The sequence below is a fragment of the Mus musculus genome, assembly GCF_000001635.26.
Source record: "Mus musculus strain C57BL/6J chromosome 4 unlocalized genomic contig, GRCm38.p6 C57BL/6J MMCHR4UN_CTG5".
NCBI classification, from domain to species: Eukaryota; Metazoa; Chordata; class Mammalia; order Rodentia; family Muridae; genus Mus; species Mus musculus.
This window is the reverse complement of record NT_187054.1, coordinates 1-18,813: the sequence shown is the minus strand read 5'-3', so window position 1 is coordinate 18,813 and position 18,813 is coordinate 1. Positions and strand designations below refer to the sequence as shown.

Below are 18,813 nucleotides of genomic sequence, written 5' to 3'. Positions count from 1 at the left end.
ACACACACACACACGCCCCACACGCGGATTCACACGGATACCCAAGGCACTGGCAAAAGCGCAGCCATCCCTTTACACTCCCGGGCACTTTGAAGTCCAGATATTTCCCCCTCGAGAAAGAAGCAAGCTTTGGGTGCGTGGGGGGTCACTGCGAACCCCCTAGCTCTGGAATTTTCCCAGACCCCGCGCATGCTGCTCAAGGGTGGGAAGAACAGGGACACTAGGACTAACCGCCCTGGCCACCTCCCTCCAGCCCTGATCGCCCAGCTTCACCACCACCACCACCACCACCACCACCACCACCACCACCACCACCACCACCACCACCACGCCCAACCCCTGGCGCGTCCGGACGTAGGGGGCTGCTGCTCGTGCGCCCCCGCCCCCGAGTTTGCGGGCAAAGTTTCTCGTGAACTTTCCTACCTCCCCCGACCGCGGGGCCCACGCGTGTCCCCTCACTCACTCTACCCGCACGCACGAGGGCCGCCGGTCTGTCCGCCTTGAGCGTTCGAGGGTCAAGCCTCGCGCAGACCGCCGCGGAACACTCACCGCGCCCTCGGGCCACCCGGGCTCCGCGCCGCGCCCTTCGGCCGCTGCAGGCGGGGAGCGAGGCAGGAGCGCGGAGCGAGCACTGCGGCCGGATCCCACTGCCGAACCCCGCGCCGCGCCGGCTGGAGCCGCCGCCTCCACTGCCGCCGCCGCCGCCCGCTCTGCACCGGCTCCTCTGCTCTCCGCGGCTTTAACCCCCCCATCCTCCTCCCTCCCTCGCGCGCTCCCTCCCTCCTTCCCTCGCCCATGTGACCGCGGGCGCCCGCTCGGCCGCGCGCGCCCTTGCTCCCCTCCCCCTCTCGCCTTGTCTCCCCGCGCCTCCGCTGCCGCGCACCACGACCCCCCCTCCCCGCCACGGCCCCCGCGCGCCTCCGCTTTGGCACGTTCCCGCGCCTGGCACGCGCGGCACGCTCTCGGGGGCACGCTCGCCCGCGCCGGCCTGTGAGCCCCCACTCCCACTCGCCCCGCGCAGGCAGGAGCCCTACCCCCCGCTGGCACGCTCGCCCGCACTGGCACGCGTGGCCCCCTCGCATTCGCCCTTTCTCCGGCGCGCCCTCTGGACGGCTATGGACCCCGTGCTTCACGCGCGCTCGGGCCGCGGGTCTTGCAAACGCGCGCGCACACCCACACCCACTCCGCCCGCTCTCCTAGGGCGGCCGGGAGCGCACCCACCCCCGAGTGATCGCTCATCACACTCTCAGCTTTGGCCAGGTCTCTCCTGAACACACGGTCGTCCGTTCTGTCCCTCAGTGTCTCACACGGACACTCTGGCACACCCGGGACCAACTCTGGGGTCCTTCTAGCATCCTCGAGAGGAGTACCAGACAGAGCCCCCAGTTCCCATAAATCAGCCCGCTCACTCCTCCCCTGTTTCTACCACCCCCATCAACAAGCCCCTCTTGGTCCCTTGTCCGGAGTTAACGGGTTTTATGCTTCCATGACTCCAGCGGACCAGGATGGATACCCAGGCCCTTGCCATTACTACTCATTCCCTAGGCCACCGGGCCTGGAAAGCGGCCTCCAGGAGAGAGCTAGGGAAGCTGTGACTTAACTGCCTGGTAGGACGGTTTTAGGGCAGGGCATAACACTCTGTGAGCTGAGCTTGGCTCTGGCACACACACACACACACACACACACACACACACACACACACACACCCCGCAGCCTGGGCCTTGGAGGGCGGGGGCAGGGTGTTCACTTCACTGGACCTAGGTAGGCCCCTGTTCTGTCTGCAATATGGGAGATTAAGGTTAGACAACCTGATCAACTTCTGAGGCCACACGAACGCGCATTAGCAAAGGGGATGGCAGAGGCAGAGAACCGGAGTCGATTGGATTTTTCGACTGGCCTTTGACCCATAATCCCTGGGCCTTACCCCTCCAAGGAACTGTTCCCCGGCTGAGGGCTAGGGAAGGGAAATATCTCGCTGTTTCTTCACACCGTTCCCCAGCAGGCTGCCTACAGCGCCCGGGCCCTTTCCCAACCAATGCCTCAGAGACTCTGCTGCAGAGGAAAAACCGTTCCCGCCACTGCTGGGGCTTTCCGCTTTCACTTCCATGGCTCCACCGTCCAACGGTCTGGAGTCAGGCTGGACTGGAGCTCAGAGGAGGTGGGCCAGGGCTTAAGGACACACAGCGAAGCTCAGGTCAGAGCACACAACCAGCTTCTCTGCACCCACCTCAGCTCCCCAGGATACAGACCCTAACTAGTCGGCTGCGGGAAGGAATGCAGGAAGGGCGACGAAATACGGAGCGTTGGTGATGGGAACACGCGCGCGCGCGCACACACACACACACACACACACACACACACACACACACAAACTGTCTAACTATCTTTCTTTGCTGATGGTAGGCCTGGACCAGGTTAGGTTCTGGAGGAGTAGCCGATGCTGATGAGACTACGTGCTCACACCGGTCTGGGGACAGGCAGACAAACGGACACGGAGATCTGCAAGTCCTGAGTGGGTCATCTTGACTTTTCAGATGCTCCTTCTGCAGGTTGAGGGCAGTCAGGATTACACCCCCCGACAAACGACACCAGGGCACAGGGAGGCTACCATCATCACTGCCGCAGCCACCTGATGCAGGCTCATTGTTCGCACCAGACGACACAAGTCCAGGAATACGACCCAGTGTGGGGGAAGATGAGGAGGGACACACGTCGGACCCACGGTGGTGGTGGTGGTGGTGGTGGTGGTGGTGGTGGTGGTGGTGGTGGTGGTGGTGGTGGTGGTGGTGGTGGTGTGTCGGACGGCAGCTCCTGGAGCGGAACCAGCAAACACGTCCATTTCCCCGGGGCCGCAGCGACACCTGGCGGGAAGATCGGGATGTGTGTTCTTGGGCTGCGACTCCGGCTCGGCGCTCAGGCCTTGAGGACCCACGGAACAAGGAAGGATCTGTCCCCTTTCCATCCTGTGGTCACCTAGCTCAGAACCTAAATTCTTCCCACTGAGCTGGGCCAACAGCGGCCTGTGGGTAGAGCTAGGCTTCCTAGACAGGCCTTCACCTCTGGTCACACTCCCTTTCCAGGTCTGGTAAGAGAGCAGGCCAGCCCATATCTGCACCAGCCCCTTCTCTTTCGGTGGTAAGGTAGACCACACTCATGGACACCTTCACTCAAACCGTGCCTCAGTGGAACCCGTTTTCACCACGTGCCTCACCCATGACAGAGTGGAAGTCATACCCCCAGACTGGAAGCCCCACAATAATAGAGATCCCAGAATTAGTAAGTTTGCGAGACCTTGGGACACTGGAGACGTTTTCCTTGACTTCAGGTGTCTGCTCATTTGTTATTGTGGTGATTGGTATGGAACCCACTCAGGAAATTCCAGGCTCTACCACTGAGCAAAGACACATTACTAACTGTCCTGGGGTTTTATGGCTTCTGTGAGGACTTTGCTGTCCTGGCAGGATGAACTAAACTGATCCTGCTCACTCACCCACCCCCAGAGTTAACTGTGTCATTTCGGCCTTTAGGTTGCAATGACACTTTTCCCATTTATACTGATCTGTCTCCAGGAAGGAAAGCTACCGATGTGGTCTCAGCTTCCCAAGTGCTCTTACAGAAAAGCCCCATGTCTAAGCAGAAGGTTCCAGGGCCAGGCAACCTCCTGGATAATAGTTACACTCTCACACAGGCTGCCTTAGCCGCACCAAACGCAGGTTCACATAAAATCACACACCCTGTCTCACTGAATAAAGTGCTTATTTTCAGCCTCACGGTGGTACTTGAGGAGTCATGGGACTCTAGCTTAAGCCTGAGCTCCGGGAAGAACTCTGAATCTCTGAATCACACATCTATAGCACACACACAAGGCACGGCCATAGTGCAACGTGTTTCTCACAGGCACACACACAGTCACACACGCTCTCAATCACACTGGGGTTGGCGGGTCGGGGCGGGCTCTGGAAGGCAGTTACGTAAACGCCCTCGCAGCCCCCCCTCGCTCCCCCTTACCCCCCCTGCTTCCTCGCACAGTGCCAGCGCCCGGGGCGGCTTGGCCGGGGCCGGGAACAGCTCGGCCTCGCGGAGGCTCCAGGCGCCGAGAAACCCGATCCCGACACAGCCCCGGGCCGAGCCAGGGAGGGGGGCCCAGAGCCCCCCCCCCCCCCAAGTCAGGGACCAGCCCAGCCACCCCCATAGGCGACTCACACCCACCCCCCGCCCCATCCTGAAACAGCTCCAGCACCATCTCGGGACAGCACCTGGGACACATTCACAACAACCCCCTCCTTCTGGAATCCTACGGTGGAGCCCACTGCCTCTCTGTGCCCTGACCCTCCCAATCTAGTACTAGAAAAGGGCAGGCAATCTCTGAAGGTGGAGGATGGGGGAAGAGATGGAGTCTCACTAGGGAGGCTAACCATTCACACTGAAATCCTCCAGGTTCCCATCCCACTAGGGCCCTCACTGATAGAGGGGCTTCCACTACTGCCCCAGGCTCATGTCAGACTTCTTTTACCTACCAGATTACCAATTCCAATATACCCTATCAAAATTCCAAGGTATTCAATAGGCCAAGGCCTCCTTCCTTCCCATCAGGAAGTTCTAACCCTAGTCTAATCACAGTCCCTCCTGCTTTGCTAAGAAGGAATCCTGAAGACAGATGGAAGCCTTGGGAATCAAATCCCTGGAAGGAGGAAAGACGAAGGCCCACGAACCCCCTGGAAGTCAGAAATCCACATGGAGGGTACAAGTTCCTGGTCAGTACTCTTACCCTGCAGCCTGAGGCCCTAGTTTTCACAACAGCTTTTGAGTGTCCAATTGGGCTGCCCAGGCCCAAGAAGAAAGGGAATTTCCCCCTATGTTCTCTGCTTTCTCTGCTAATGAACAAAACATTTCATGTTGAAATTCCTCCTCTACCCCCAATCCAGAGTCTCTGCCTTCCCCCACCAAATATGTCTGGGCTAGGGGACCACTAGGAGGGGTATCAGAGAGAAGAGAACTCCCAGAGAAAGCATAACTTACATTGGGGGCATCTTTGAAAATAAGTCATTGAAATGGCTCCCCCCTTCTGCTTTTGGCTAAAATTACCCACTCCTGTGGCTGTGTCCCAGAAAGGGTGGCCGGAGCTGTCCCGAGGCCCAGGACACGGCCCCCTCCCCTGGGCAAGGAGCCTTCCTGAAGTTGTTTTCCTGGTCTCTTCCTCTTGGATGTTTTTTTGATTATTAATCACATTTTCCATTCACAGACTCAGTCCAGACCCCTTCCCCCCCGCCTGGGGTCAGGGCTGGACAGGGAGGAGAAGCGAGCTCCTTGCAAGACGAGTTGGGGACGAGATAGCTAGTGACCCTGGCCTTGGCTGACCCGAAAGAGGCCGTAAGTGGAATGTCACAGATCACACCCTCTGCGTGCTGGCGCACAGTAGGTGCCATCCTTAAGCAATACGAGTGAGACAAGTGAGTGAGCAGGTGGCTAGTTTTCACGGCACCCAGCTGGCAGTGGCCAGCAGGGCCCTTGGTATCGGTTGCTGTGCTACAGATAGGGAATGATCCTGAAGCCAGGCAGACATCTGCCAGAATCACTCAGCAGGTCGACGCCGCAGCCAGGCAGTGGTGATGGCACCTCTTGTTCTTAAGTGTGTGTGTGTGCCCTACTGTGTGCCAGGCACTGTACTGTGTGCCAGGCATTGGTGTAAGTACAGCAGTGAGCCAGACGCTGCTTCAGAAAGCTGTAGAAGGGTTAGCTTCCATGCATGGTTCACACACGTGTAACTCGGTACAACAGCTTAGGAAATAGCAGGGTCCACTAAGATGAACATACATAGATCCCAGGACCTGGCAATTCTACTTACAAATGCATACCTCAAAGAACAGATCAGGAGCGCTTTGTTAATTATATTTTCAGTTAGGAATAACCCAGATAGATAAATAGCGACATGGTCACAGCAATGTAAAATAGCCAGTTGCAGCCGGCATACCGACATGGTAAAGCTCAGACAAAACGCTGAGGGAGAGGGAGGGAGGGGTAGGGGCTCTGAGGACACACCGACCTATTTCATTTCTAGGAAACTTCGGGACAAGCGAGACTGAAGCCGAACCTGTAATTTGAACTATATACCCTTAAATTTCGTGCACTTTGCTGTTTACAATTTGCCTCAAACTTGTTTTAAGTTCCCACCCTCTTAGGGCTCACATTCTAATCAAGAAAGATGGATACTTTAAAAAGAAAATGAAGATGATTGTACAGTTAGCCCGTGTAAAATTCCCATATCTGACACCCCAATCCCCTCAGCCAAGAAGTGACATCTAAATGTCTCCTAAGAGAGGCGCCGACTACGCCCCTTTCTTTCCTCTCTCATGGTACCATATTCCTTTGCCTGATATGGTTAGTGTGATGTCTAGTTTAATGGCTAATGTGATATCTGTTGAGTTGTCTAGTTAGCTGTTTGGTGCCTCAAAGCTCTGTGAGGGTTTTCTTTTGGCCTCCATCAGGAGATGCTGGGTCAGGCATAAAACAGGTGATTCTAACAGTTGGAATAGACTGTGTGTGTGTGTGTGTGTGTGTGTGTGTGTGTGTGTGTGTGTGTGTTATGCTGGAGGAGATGTCTACCATGGAGTTATACCCTTCTGCCCCCTCTCTCTTTAAGATAGGATTTTTCTGTGTAGTCCTGGCTGTCCTGGAAATTGATCTGTAGATGAGGCTAGCCTTGAACTCAGAGATCCTCTTGCCTCTGCTTCCTGAAAGCTAGGATTAAAAGCGTGTGGCACTTTGCCTGGCTTCTTTTTAACTTTCTATTTTGAGACAGGAGCTCACCAAATTGCTCAGGCTGGCTTTGAACTCACTTTTTAGTGCAGGCAAGCCTTGAATTTGAGATCTTCCTGTCCCTGATTTCCGAGTATCTGGGATCACCAACTTTCATCACCAGACCTAGTTGGAAATAGATTTATCAATATTTATATGTAGGTCCTTTAAAATACACCAAATATGTACATGGTGTAATAGGGTAAGCGGGACAAACCCTAACCTGTAAAAAGTGAATCTAAGCTTCAAGGCACAGGGGAACAAGCCTTGGAAAAGCCCTTCAGCCTTTAGTGATGAGATGCAGGCTTGGTAACCTCAGGGAAGACTAAGCAGAATTCTGGGAGGCAGGCTGAGGCGGCAGTGGCTCAGAAACTACATCCTAAAACACCTTTGGTTCCAAGGCCATGGTGGTCTGGAATGTGTTGTAGAGTAGTTAAGGGCACAGAACATTTCCCTATTAGTGAGATCTTTTTAAAACTAACTTATCTATGTGTACTCGTGTGTGAGTGTATGTATACGTCCACATGCATGCAGAAGCCAGTGGAGGTCAGAAGAGGGCATCAGATCCCCCCAGAACTGGAGTTATATGACTGTGAGCCACCTTGTGGGTGCTTAGAACCAAACCTGGGTCATCTGCAAGAACAGTAAGTGCTCTTAGCCACTGAACCCTCTCTCCAGCTCCTGCTAGTGAGCTGCTGCATAGGAGGTCAGATTTTCATCCTGACTGGGACAAGGCCCTGGGGCTGGAAAGAAAGCAGAGTGCCTCAGTGTAGAGAAGGCCACTTGGAGTCATCTTTCCATTTGCTTCCCCCTCCAGAGGACCCCATGTCAGGTATACACAGAGTTCAGGCTCCCTGGACACGTCTGCTCGCCAAAGGCCCTTCCCCATGGTTACCCTGGGGCCTGTTAAGTTTGGAGAATGAAGCTACTGGGAGCACAGGAAGGAGGGTAGAGAGAGCCAGGGAGGACAAGGACATTTGGGATCAGGGGACTTTGTGTTTCCTGAAGACAAAAACAGGGACACAACACAGACTTGCAAAATCACAGATGCAATTTTTCATTTTGCAAAAATTCGCATGAAACTAATTCACTACTCGGAAATCGCCTCTCCACCCCAGCGGGCTCTGACCCCCCTCCTGTTCTTCACAGTGGAGACATCTGTCCTCAAAGGATTGTCCACTTCCGGTGACTCCCTGCTGCTGATAATAGGGCCCATGTTTCCCAGAAGGCCCGAGGTTATCCCAAGACTGCTTCTCTCCCTTCACCTCCCATGGCTTCATTCCTGAAGAGCCTGTGATCACTTAGGGTCAGAAATAGACGGGTAAGGAAGGACCAACTCCCCCACAAACTCAACTATGGTGACTAGGAAGACCTAGACAATTTAAAAATCTGGAGACTTACTGCCACAGACACCCAGGACCAGGGAATAGGCAGAGGCAGAAGAGGAATTCCAAGAGAGAAAATTGAGTTAAATTCAGTCCAACAGACATTTATTAGCGCCTACTGTGTGCCAGGCCCAGAGGGAACATTGTGTTCAAAAGCGCAGACGCCTCCCAGGCTTTTGGCATGGGTGACTGGGAGACGATGGTGCCATTCACAAAGCCTTGATCCGCTTAATTCTGCAGCCCCAGCCTGCACCCTAGCTCCATCCAGCCTCACAGGCTTGAGACCAACAAGATTTCAAGCCAGGCCCATCTGAGTGGCCCAAATATGAGAGCAAGAAGCCAGGCCTAGGCCAGAGGCTTGGCAGCTAGAGGAGGGCAGGGCCTCATGTTGGGAATATGGGGGACATTTGGGCCCATCATGTCAGCTCCCTATCTGCGGGTGATGAGGTTTGCTGTATGTTGGCCAGAGGCGATAATTAGCCTTGGTCAGGTTAGGGGTGAATGCCAGAATTCCCAGCAGCTGAATCGTATGGGTTAATGGGAGTGGAGGAGCTGGTGCCAATCTTTGGTGCCAGGGGTGGGCGCCAAGGATGGTGTGTTGTGTTGCGGGGGTGGGGGGTGAGTGCTAGCACAGTCTGTTGCCTCTGGCTTTTGTTCTGGGCCTTAAGCCCAGGACTGGGATGAACGTGTGTGTGTGTGTGTGTGTGTGTGTGTGTGTGTGTGTGTGTGTGTGTACACATACACAAGGACAAATACAACACTGGGTATATGGCGAGAAATGGAAGTTCAGGTTAGATTCCTCAGTCATTTTCAATAGCTTCATTTCTCTTGGTACTTCAGTTTTCCTTAAGGAAGCCCCAGCTTTGGAGAGGGATAAGCCAGGCTTTAGTTCATGGAAGGGTAAGTCCTTAAGTGTCCTCTTTCTCCACAGATGAGCAGCAGCTGCTCAGGGCTGACCAGGGTCCTGGTGGCCGTGGCTACAGCCCTGGTGTCTTCCTCCTCCCCCTGCCCCCAAGCTTGGGGTCCTCCAGGTAAAAAAATGCCTCTCTGGCTCCCAAGTGTAACTTCATGCTTGGGCACAATGACCCCACCCAGGGCTTGGCAGCCTGCTCCTCACCCTGTCGTTCTCGTAAATAGGAGAGGGTATAAAAGAAGTAATAACCGCCTTTTATAGGGGTCCAGTATGGACAACCTGGCAGGCCCGTGATGCTGTGCTGCCCCGGAGTGAGTGCTGGGTAAGTGTCCACCTGTCTGTTCATCTCATCCTTTCCTGACCCTGCCCAGATCCTATGTTCCCTCCTAAACTTGCTTCTTCTGGCTGTAATCCTTGCTTGTGTGTCCTAACCCTCCAAATATATTTATTCAATAGAAAGTGCTGCTAATGCTGGGGATGTCATTGGTGCCAGGCCTGTACAAAGCCTCAGGGGTGGGCGGTGGCTTGATCCTTAGTACCCAAAATCATCCCTCAGTGAACCAGCCGGTATGTTTAAGTACCTGCTAAGTGCCGGGCCTGCCGTAGGCTCTGAGACACGACAAAGGCAAGACGCTTGCCTTCAAGCGCTTTCATCTTAGTGGGGAAGGCAGGCAGCAAGCACTCAAGAAACTTGGTCAAAAAGGAGCAGCAATGGCCAGGTTAGGGTAGCTCCTGACAGGGACAGCAGCTTGTGGAGATGCCCTGAGGTGGGGGTGACCTCAGTGCTAAGGAACAGAAAGAAGAGAATGCGGCCTGTGCAGGAGGAAGTTGGGGTGATAAGGTAAAGAAGGCCACGGGAGACCACAAGGGACTATGTGAAGGGAATTTGGGCTTGGGCTTAGTCTCCTTTCTTTCTTGTTTTTATTTTATTCGTTTATTTATCTTGGCATTTGAGAGTGATCTGGAACTCACTATGTAGCTCCAAGTGGCCCCAAACTCATGAACCCCCTGCTTCAGCCTCCTGGGATGATTCTTACACACCACCACCCCAGGCACAGAATCGTGGTTTGATTGCAAGTGTGCTCAGAGAACAGTTGTACAGCCCAACCTCGTCTCTCTCTGACTCATCTCCTCATCTTTCCTCCAGGACTCCAGTGTCCTGGTTTCGGGATGGAGATTCAAGGCTGCTCCAGGGACCTGACTCTGGGTTAGGACACAGACTGGTCTTGGCCCAGGTGGACAGCCCTGATGAAGGCACTTATGTCTGCCAGACCCTGGATGGTGTATCAGGGGGCATGGTGACCCTGAAGCTGGGCTGTGAGTTAGTGGAAGGTGGCAGTGAGGGGCCATGGGATTCCCCAAGGGGACCTAGGATCCGTGCAAGCCCTCTGGGATAGGATGGAGCTAGGGATGTCTTGGTCTCCAGCTGTGCCCTCTGTCTCCAGTTCCCCCAGCACGTCCTGAAGTCTCTTGCCAAGCGGTAGACTATGAAAACTTCTCCTGTACTTGGAGTCCAGGCCAGGTCAGCGGTTTGCCCACCCGCTACCTTACTTCCTACAGGTATGTGTGGGTGTGTTTGGTATGTGTGCCTATGGAATTGGGGTTGCTGACATGAGATGGGTATGGGAAGCAGGGAGGGAGGTTCTGACAAATTCTCAGAGAAGGTAGGGGCCTTCTTTCCCTCCTAACCTCAGATGGTAACCTTTTTACCAGGAAGAAGACGCTGCCAGGAGCTGAGAGTCAGAGGTAGGACATGACAGAGAGACTGGGGACTCTTAACTTGTGACCTATTTCCAAAACCCAAAACGACATCCTCTATTCTAGGGAAAGTCCATCCACCGGGCCTTGGCCGTGTCCACAGGACCCTCTGGAGGCCTCCCGATGTGTGGTCCATGGGGCAGAGTTCTGGAGTGAGTACCGGATCAATGTGACCGAGGTGAACCCACTGGGTGCCAGCACGTGCCTACTGGATGTGAGATTACAGAGCATCTGTGAGTACCCCAGGCTCCTTCCAGACCCATGTCACAGAGACTCCGCACAGACTTACACTCACCTTGCCCCAGCTTCCAACTGGTCCTCTCCTTTTCATAAAGACAGAGTCGTCACAGATGGCTCTGTACCCTAGAGGCTCCCATCATTACCTATGCATCCTTCCCAGCTGCCTGGCTCACTCCTGCTTCTGGACCCTGTCTATGCTGAAGGCAGCCCGATCTCATGCTCTCCCCACCTAGGGAAAGCCTCCCCCCCTTTATTTTCTTGATCTGAGTGTGGGAGGGGAGAAGGCAGTATATGTAGGTTGGAATTTGGGCCAGCGAATCTTCTGTGGATGGAAAGAAAAATCTGCTTATCACTCAAAGCTATCAAAACTCTGTTTTTGCATTGCTGCTTATAATAATGACAGACAGGTCCTGAGGCTCAATGAGTGATCAAATTCGACATTTCCCCTCCTTCCTGGGACGGATCTGACGAAAGCACCTTTACACACACACTGTGGGAAGGAATGAGTACCCATTACTTACCCTGAACTTTGTGTCTGGCTGTCTCTAGTGCGTCCCGATCCACCCCAAGGACTGCGGGTGGAATCCGTACCTGGTTACCCAAGACGCCTGCATGCCAGCTGGACATACCCTGCCTCCTGGCGTCGCCAACCCCACTTTCTGCTCAAGTTCCGGTTGCAATACCGACCAGCACAGCATCCAGCCTGGTCCACGGTGAGGTCTGCAGTGTGTCTCGGTCTTCATCTTCTAGTGTTGTCTCTGGTGTTAAGAGATCAGATATTCTGCATCGCTTCTAGGCACTGGCTGGTCTCAGAAGACCTGATTCCCTTTCTATATATGTGTTCCCCAGGTGTTGAGCTGGGTGCTGGAGTTGTATCGGGTAGGACTCCTGTCCTGGGTAACTAACCATGATGCAAGCCTGTCTGTGGAAAATAGAAATGGCTTTTTTAAAAATCACTTGGAGGGATTGGGAAAACGGCTTAGTGTATTACAGAACAGCCACTTATAAGCAAGGGGACCTGAGTCTGAATCCTCAGTCCACATAAAGCCAGGTGAAATAGCAGAGTTTGTAACCCAAGTGCTCCAACAGCAAGAGGGGAGGCAGAGACAGGAGAATGCCTAGAAGTTCATGGGCTAGCTGAGAGCAACAAAAAACCTGTCTTCAAACAGTGCAGAAGGCAGAAAGACTTAATCCTGCGTTCTTCCTCTGACCACCACACGTATGCTGTGACACATCCCACCATACACACATACCCTACCACTACTACCACCACATACACACACACACACATCACACACACCACATCACACCAACACACAACCCACCCACCCACACACAAAGAAAGAGAAGGGGTGGGAGAGAATAACTTATAGGAAAGGGAATACCTTTTACCTAGAAGACCCTCCTCGTATCCATACTCCTGTGTCTAGGTGAAAATAGTTTTATCTCCACATCCAGAAATGTCAAAGATTTGTTGGCATCTGTCCTAGGAAGCTGTCCCTTTAGTTTATAATTTGCATTCAGAGCTGCCTGCCTACAGGGTACCTCAATACACATTTGACAGGTTATCTCTTTTAGGTATAGTCATCCCTATTTACAAACGAGGAAGCTGAGATGTGGAGGCCCACAGTCCACTCAGCAAGTCACTTAGAGTTTTGAACACAGACTGGCTGACACCACAGGCCCTCTAAGTAACCTCTACATGCTTCCATTTTCCAAATCCCAGACCTAGATTTTGTCCCATCAGCCACCCAACGTGGGGTCTAGACCCTCCCTAGCAGGTGGACAGGGATGGCAGCGTGGGAGAGGGCTACTCTTCGATGGCTGCGACTGGGCGGGTTCTTTACTTACATTGGGACCACACCCTGAACAGCCGTCTTTACCTCCAGGTGGAGCCCATTGGCTTGGAGGAAGTGATAACAGATACTGTGGCTGGGCTGCCCCACGCGGTACGAGTCAGTGCCAGGGACTTTCTGGATGCTGGCACCTGGAGCGCCTGGAGCCCAGAGGCCTGGGGTACTCCTAGCACTGGTGAGAGACAGAAACAAAGACAAAGGGTGGGGCCCTCACACCAAAGCAACTATCCACTGGACAGTTTTACACATCCCCTTGTTAGGGGCCTTCAGCACTGCTGTCCTATTCGATAGCCTTGCTGGTCTGCAGCCCTCCTCTGACTTTAGTCCCTCTCCTCCACGTCTCCACCTCTGCACATTTAGACCCTGTGTCTGCAAGTCTACAAGCCGGATCCCCAGAAGCTGGCCACACCCTTTGAAACTGCCTCCTAGGCCCCTACCTCAGCTTTAGGTTCTAGCCCTGCTCCTGCCCTAGAAAGGCAGAGGCTTCTGTGTGCACCTCTCGGGTTTCATCTTTCTTCAGGTCTCCTGCAGGATGAGATACCTGATTGGAGCCAGGGACATGGACAGCAGCTAGAGGCAGTAGTAGCTCAGGAGGACAGCCTGGCTCCTGCAAGGCCTTCCTTGCAGCCAGACCCAAGGCCACTTGGTAAGTCTGATGGATTGACAGAGCATGTGGAGGACTAAAGTCCTAGACAGAAGGTGGCATCATTGCTCTCCCAGGGACATGTGGCCTTTTTCTTTAGATCACAGGGATCCCTTGGAGCAAGTAGCTGTGTTAGCATCTCTGGGAATCTTCTCTTGCCTTGGCCTGGCTGTTGGAGCCCTGGCACTGGGGCTCTGGTGAGTGAGTGCCACTGGTTCCTTAGCTGTACTGCCCCACAGCCGCTTTGATGCCCAGGGACCACAGCCATTCCCACCCTCTGCTGACTGCCCGCTGAGCCTGCTGGAGTTTGGAACCACGTCTCCCCACCCGACTGTCTTCTCTGTCATGATTCCTCTTCCTTTGCTAATCAATCCTCTTGGACGAGACATGGTATTAGGGAGACAGCTGCTCTTTTATGCTTCAGGCTGAGGCTGAGACGGAGTGGGAAGGAAGGACCGCAAAAACCTGGGCTCTTGGCACCCATGATCCCGGTGGAAAAGCTTCCAGGTGAGTAGCACTTGGTAATCTAAGTGCTTGGTTGAGTGTCTGACTTAAGAACCGGACACCCTATTAATTTTGTGGGTTCCAGGAATCACTGGAGTTGGGTCTTCCTCCCAAGTGCCTATTCTCAGAAATGGGTCTCTTCCCATTTAAAAGTTTGGGACTTATAGTAGCTCCCTTCATTTTTAAGGCGTCAGAACTGATATTACCCTTCCCCCACTTAAATGTCTTGGATCAGTGCTTGCTCCTCTCCCAGATTTAAAAAATTAAATCTTCTTACTGTTGTGTGTGTATGGTATGTGTATGCACACACACGTGTCATAGCATGTGTTGGGAGTCTTTCTACCTTTGCATGAGTCCTGGGGGCTGAACACAGGTCATCATGCTTGTTTGCCACCCCTACCCTTGGCCCCAGAACTTCATCTGCTGCCTTATCTTCAGTGTTAGGGCTCCCTCAGAAGCGGGCTCCTGTGTTGGGTCTGGATCCAGTCCTCCTGTTATGCTCTCTGTTCCTTTAGGAATTCCAAACCTGCAGAGGACCCCAGAGAACTTCAGCTGATTTCATCTGTAACCCGGTCAGACTTGGGTGGTTAAAAGGACAGGCAGAAAGAGGCGGGGCAGTGGATCCCTGTGGATGGAGGTCTCAGCTGGAAGTCTGAGCTCTTTTCTTTGACACCTATACTCCAAACTTGCTGCCGGCTGAAGGCTGTCTGGACTTCTGATGTCCTGAGGTGGAAGTCCACCTGAGGAATGTGTACAGAAGTCTGTGTTCCTGTGATCGTGTGTGTATGTGAGACAGGGAGCAAAAGTTCTCTGCATGTGTGTACACATGATTGGAGAGTGTGTGCGGTCTTGGGCTTGGCCCTTCTGGGGAGTGTGAAGAGTTGAAATAAAAGAGACGGAAGTTTTTGGAGATTGTCGTCTAATGTTGCTTTATTAGTTTTGCTGTTGGGGGTGTGAGTACATTTTCTTTTGTAGTACCAGATTTAAACTGGGTACAGTTCCTTGGAGCCTTTTCCCTTGGCGTTCTAACCACCGAGCCAGGCTGCGGTTCTGGGGATGAACACAGACACTGCGCCGAGCCAGGTGAAGCCTGAGAAGGGAAAAGTCCAAAGCTAGGCTCACATTTGGGGGATGAGCTTAGGTAGGGTTCAGGGGTTAGGGGTAAAAGCCCGATGAAAATCCGGGTAGGTATTAGAGTTAGTAAAGGGGCTAGGGATGAATATTGGGGGTTCGGACTGAGGGCAGAGTTAGAGGTATCAAAGTTGGGGGCAGAGCTCACACGACAGCCTGGAGGTGACAGTCCCCATCAGCCTCCTGCAGTTCCATGTGGACAATCCTCCTCAGCAGCCTGCTTGGGAGTGGCTGTCTATAGAGCTGAGTACAGCAGCTAGTGCTGGAGGGCAGAGGCAAGGCTGGAGAACAATAGGGCCACACTTCAGAGAGGTCTGGACCCACAAGCTGCTCTGATTACATAGCTAGAGGTCCAACTTTCTGGGCCCTGTTCCCTGTAGTCCCCTCGCTCAGCATTCATTCTATGGCCTCTGAGAACTTACCTGCTTCAGGAGCCGGGCTCAGAAGCAACAGTAACAGCGGGAGGCTGCTGGCGGGGGAGAGCCCCTCCATCATGCTCACTCAGCCTAGAGGTTTCTTCCTTCCTTCCTTTCTTTCTCCCCTGCTCCCCAGCTTTTATCTAGCTGTGCTTTGCCTCGGGCACTAGGTGAGTCAGACACAGGTGGTGATGCTTTGCTTATCTTGTGATGCTGAGCTCTAACTCTTGGCCTGTTGTCAGTGACCCAATCCCCTGCCTGGACTGCCATTTCCCCATGGGCTTCTAAGCCCTGAACGGAGAAGAATGGAGAGAGCTAGCGAATAGTATCCGGGGCTGACGTTACAGAAGCTCAGAACAGCCGTGGTTCATGGTGGTGTCTCCTGATAGTCATTTATGCTCACACCCATAACCACACATTCACAGTCATATGTTGGTCCTGTAACTCATGAAGTCACGCCCATGAATGTGTGCTCGCGGACAGAAATGACACAGATCCAGTTATACCTAAAAGCCCCACTGGAATCCATTTGCATTTCCACAATCATCTCGCTGAACCATATTAGTACACATACACACGTCTGATGGAAGTTTGTGAGTGGGTAGGAACAGAAGGCAGGCCAGCACTGACCTGCCTTCATCTTCTCCTCCCTACTACCTTCCCCGCCCCGCCCCGCCCCGCCCCGCCCTGCCCCGCCCCGCTCCGCCCAGCCCTGCATGTTTCTAATCAGGAGAAATTGATGGGACCCTAAAACAGACTCTTCTTGGGTAATAGGGAGATGTTTACCATTAAGGAGGGAAACTGAGGCAGATGCGGGAGAGAAATAAAAGTACTTTGGTGCCAGGTTGCTGGTGTTAAAACAGGTGAAAGTGGGTGGATGTATGGTAGCATGTCTTGTCCCCCAGTACTCAGCAGGCAAATCGATCTCTGTGAGTTTGAGACTAGCCTGGTCTACACAGTGAGTTCCGGGGCCAGCCTGAGCTACGTAGTGAGATCCTGCCTCAACAAACAAACAAATCAACAAAACTCCAAGAAGACAAAGCCCCTTTCCCAAATCTCACCTTCTTGCTTCTGCTTAGTCTTGTTCCACGGATGCCAGCTTCTCAGTGGGAGGCTGGGGGCTTCCAGACTTAGTCTCTGGCTTGTTGGAGACATCGGACTCAAGAACAAAGTTAGGTCGTCTCGTTTGATTCAAATTCTACCGTCTTTCCATTCTGGGCTTGAAGGAACATACCCTTCCGAACCCAGCTTCAGAAATACCCATTTCCCCAAACCCCAAACACCTGTACCCACCCTATGCTTCTTTCCATCAGAAATAAGTATGTACTAATATGGTTCGGTGGAATCAATGTGGAAATCCAAATTTATTGCAGTGGGGCCTTGGGGTATAGCTGGATCTGTATGCAAAATTCCTATTCATTTTGAGTCAATGCTTTCTGGAAAGTTGTAAATGGCCTAGAGTAGGGGTGTGTTTATTGGGCTAATGGCCTAGGCTCCTAATCTGGGGATTTCAATTCTCAAGTTCTGCTCTGGATTTAAAATATAAACCGAGTCATAACACCAAGAATCCATCCCTTATCTGGAGACTGAATTTCCTGCTCTGAGGCCAGCCATCCTCTGGAGTAGAGATCTTGGGATAGGACTTCCACTGCCTCCGAGCGGTTTCTTTGGCTAAACTGAAAAGGCCTTGCTTCCTCCTGACCAGGGTTAAGACCCATAGGCACCTTTTGGACATTTTCTCAGAGGTCTTATGACAGTCTGGGAAGATGTGGACCCAGGGCTAGTCAAAGCATTTGAAGGTGTCTTCGATGCAGAAATTGTGAGGGAATGGCTAAAAGTTTGCACACTTGAAGGTTACCCACGAGCCAGAGGCCATGCATCCTCAAGTTTTGGTACCCGAAGCTTCTCTCTTACGCCCGGTCTAGATCTTTGTCCCAGGGCTTGGGTGTTTCACCAAAAAAGAAATTCTAAGGACATTCACCTCGCCTGCCCCGCTCACCCCACTCCACCATCCTGTCTATACTGCTTGCCATGTGAGCTCCCCTGGGTTTGCCAATCCAGAGATCTTTGGAAGGCAGAAACATTTTCCTGGCTTCCCTTCTCTCCTTATTTTGGCGTCTCCAAAGATATGGAGGCCAAGTCCTCTTTTCCAGCACAGTGTGCTATGACAGAGGCAGTGCCAGGCTAAAAGTCAGCTTTGAGCTCAGCCAGGATCCAGGCTGTCTCCATAGCATAATCCTCAGGTGCCTGTTCTGGAATGGGAGTCAGTGTGTCTATGTGGTGGACACTATGAGGACAGTCTGACTCTCACCTGTAGGACCCCAAATTTAGGGATCCCGCTCTAATCCAGGAACAGGGAACACCCACGAACACAAGAATCCTCTCTTGTTGCAAGACGCATGAGGTTTATTTGGCAGAGCTCTGGGTCGACACGTACCTCGCGCAGGAGACAGGGGAATCGACCGCGAGACTCGGAAGCTAGGGGCTTTTAAAGAAGCAAGAGGTTGGGAATACAAGGAATTTTGACAAAAGGCACGGGGTTGATTCATTAACAGAAAGATTACATGTCAGCAGAAAAAGGGGGCATTAGAGCTTTGTTCCGGTGGGCTTGGGACTTATCTAACAACCAGATGAGTTATGTGACTTTACTCGGCGCCAAGAGGTAAGGGAGAGACAGGATGTTCCCGCCAGATGGTGTGGACTTAGATAAGATGGCCTTGCCTGTCCCCAGCTTGAGGGGTGATTTCAGCCAGATGGTGCTAGCTTAGATAATGTAGGCCCATTTGTCCTTGAATACCTTTTTATCTATACAGCCAAGATGTTCTTAGGATTGCTTTAACAACAGCCCCGTCTGGGCCTGCCTGGGGGCTGTTCTGCTTTGTTCTCAGTCCCAGATCCCGGCCGTAGGCTCCTAAACAAGTTATAAAATCTCATCTTCCTTCACACCCACTGTAAGGGTTAACAGGTTCCAGAGTGATTTGGGTGGACAAAGTAATCATGGGGTTAGGGTATCAGGATTCTTAGCAAACTGCTAGTTCTTGCTGATACCAAGGACTTTTAAAACGGTGATGGGGCTGTCAGGATGGCCATGGTGCCAAGCCTGAAACCCTGAATTCCATCCCGGGAAGCCATATGGATGAAAAACCCTCACAAAGGGTCATACCCTCTGATC

The 18,813-nt window shown here is 52.9% G+C and overlaps 3 protein-coding genes and 1 long non-coding RNA gene across 6 annotated transcripts in view; 2 read left to right on the top strand and 2 right to left on the bottom strand.

Annotated features, from left to right (window-relative positions):
* Nucleotides 1-1,082, bottom strand: part of LOC108168680 — a 160,442-nt gene extending 159,360 nt beyond the window's left edge. Inside the window, exon 1 of the mRNA XM_030251656.1 lies at nt 550-1,082. Within this exon, the coding sequence (XP_030107516.1) occupies nt 550-1,082 (533 nt within the window). The remainder of the gene's footprint in view (nt 1-549) is intronic.
* Nucleotides 1,083-2,202: 1,120 nt separating this feature from the next.
* Nucleotides 2,203-5,227, top strand: LOC105247291. Its single transcript, XR_882348.1, has 3 exons — nt 2,203-2,723; nt 3,081-3,276; nt 4,643-5,227. It is a non-coding gene; the product is annotated as an uncharacterized LOC105247291 (long non-coding RNA).
* A 14-nt stretch (nt 5,228-5,241) lies between these two features.
* Gm2002 (predicted gene 2002) lies at nt 5,242-15,730 on the top strand. Its single transcript, NM_001100596.1, has 14 exons — nt 5,242-5,370; nt 7,945-8,116; nt 9,112-9,211; nt 9,355-9,415; nt 10,241-10,410; nt 10,539-10,653; nt 10,807-10,839; nt 10,918-11,084; nt 11,641-11,804; nt 12,981-13,122; nt 13,468-13,593; nt 13,691-13,787; nt 14,015-14,097; nt 14,610-15,730. The coding sequence occupies exons 3-14, from the start codon at nt 9,112-9,114 to the stop codon at nt 14,648-14,650; spliced, it is 1,299 nt and encodes a 432-aa protein (NP_001094066.1). The 5' UTR covers nt 5,242-5,370; nt 7,945-8,116; the 3' UTR covers nt 14,651-15,730.
* On the bottom strand, nt 15,000-18,807 carry Gm2506 (predicted gene 2506). 3 transcript variants are annotated; one of them, XM_006542765.2, is made up of 4 exons: nt 18,588-18,807; nt 16,703-17,952; nt 15,374-15,506; nt 15,005-15,184 (listed from the first exon to the last, which is right to left on the bottom strand). In XM_006542765.2, exons 2-4 carry the CDS (start codon nt 16,794-16,796, stop codon nt 15,028-15,030), a joined length of 384 nt encoding a protein of 127 aa, XP_006542828.1. In that variant the 5' UTR covers nt 16,797-17,952; nt 18,588-18,807; the 3' UTR covers nt 15,005-15,027. The 3 variants fall into 3 exon arrangements, with proteins under 3 accessions (NP_001186895.1, NP_001186894.1, XP_006542828.1); NM_001199966.1 differs by lacking the exon at nt 18,588-18,807 and having other exon boundaries at nt 15,000-15,184; nt 16,703-17,096; NM_001199965.1 differs by lacking the exons at nt 16,703-17,952; nt 18,588-18,807 and adding an exon at nt 15,648-15,754 and having other exon boundaries at nt 15,000-15,184.
* Between the last annotated feature and the right edge of the window lie 6 nt (nt 18,808-18,813).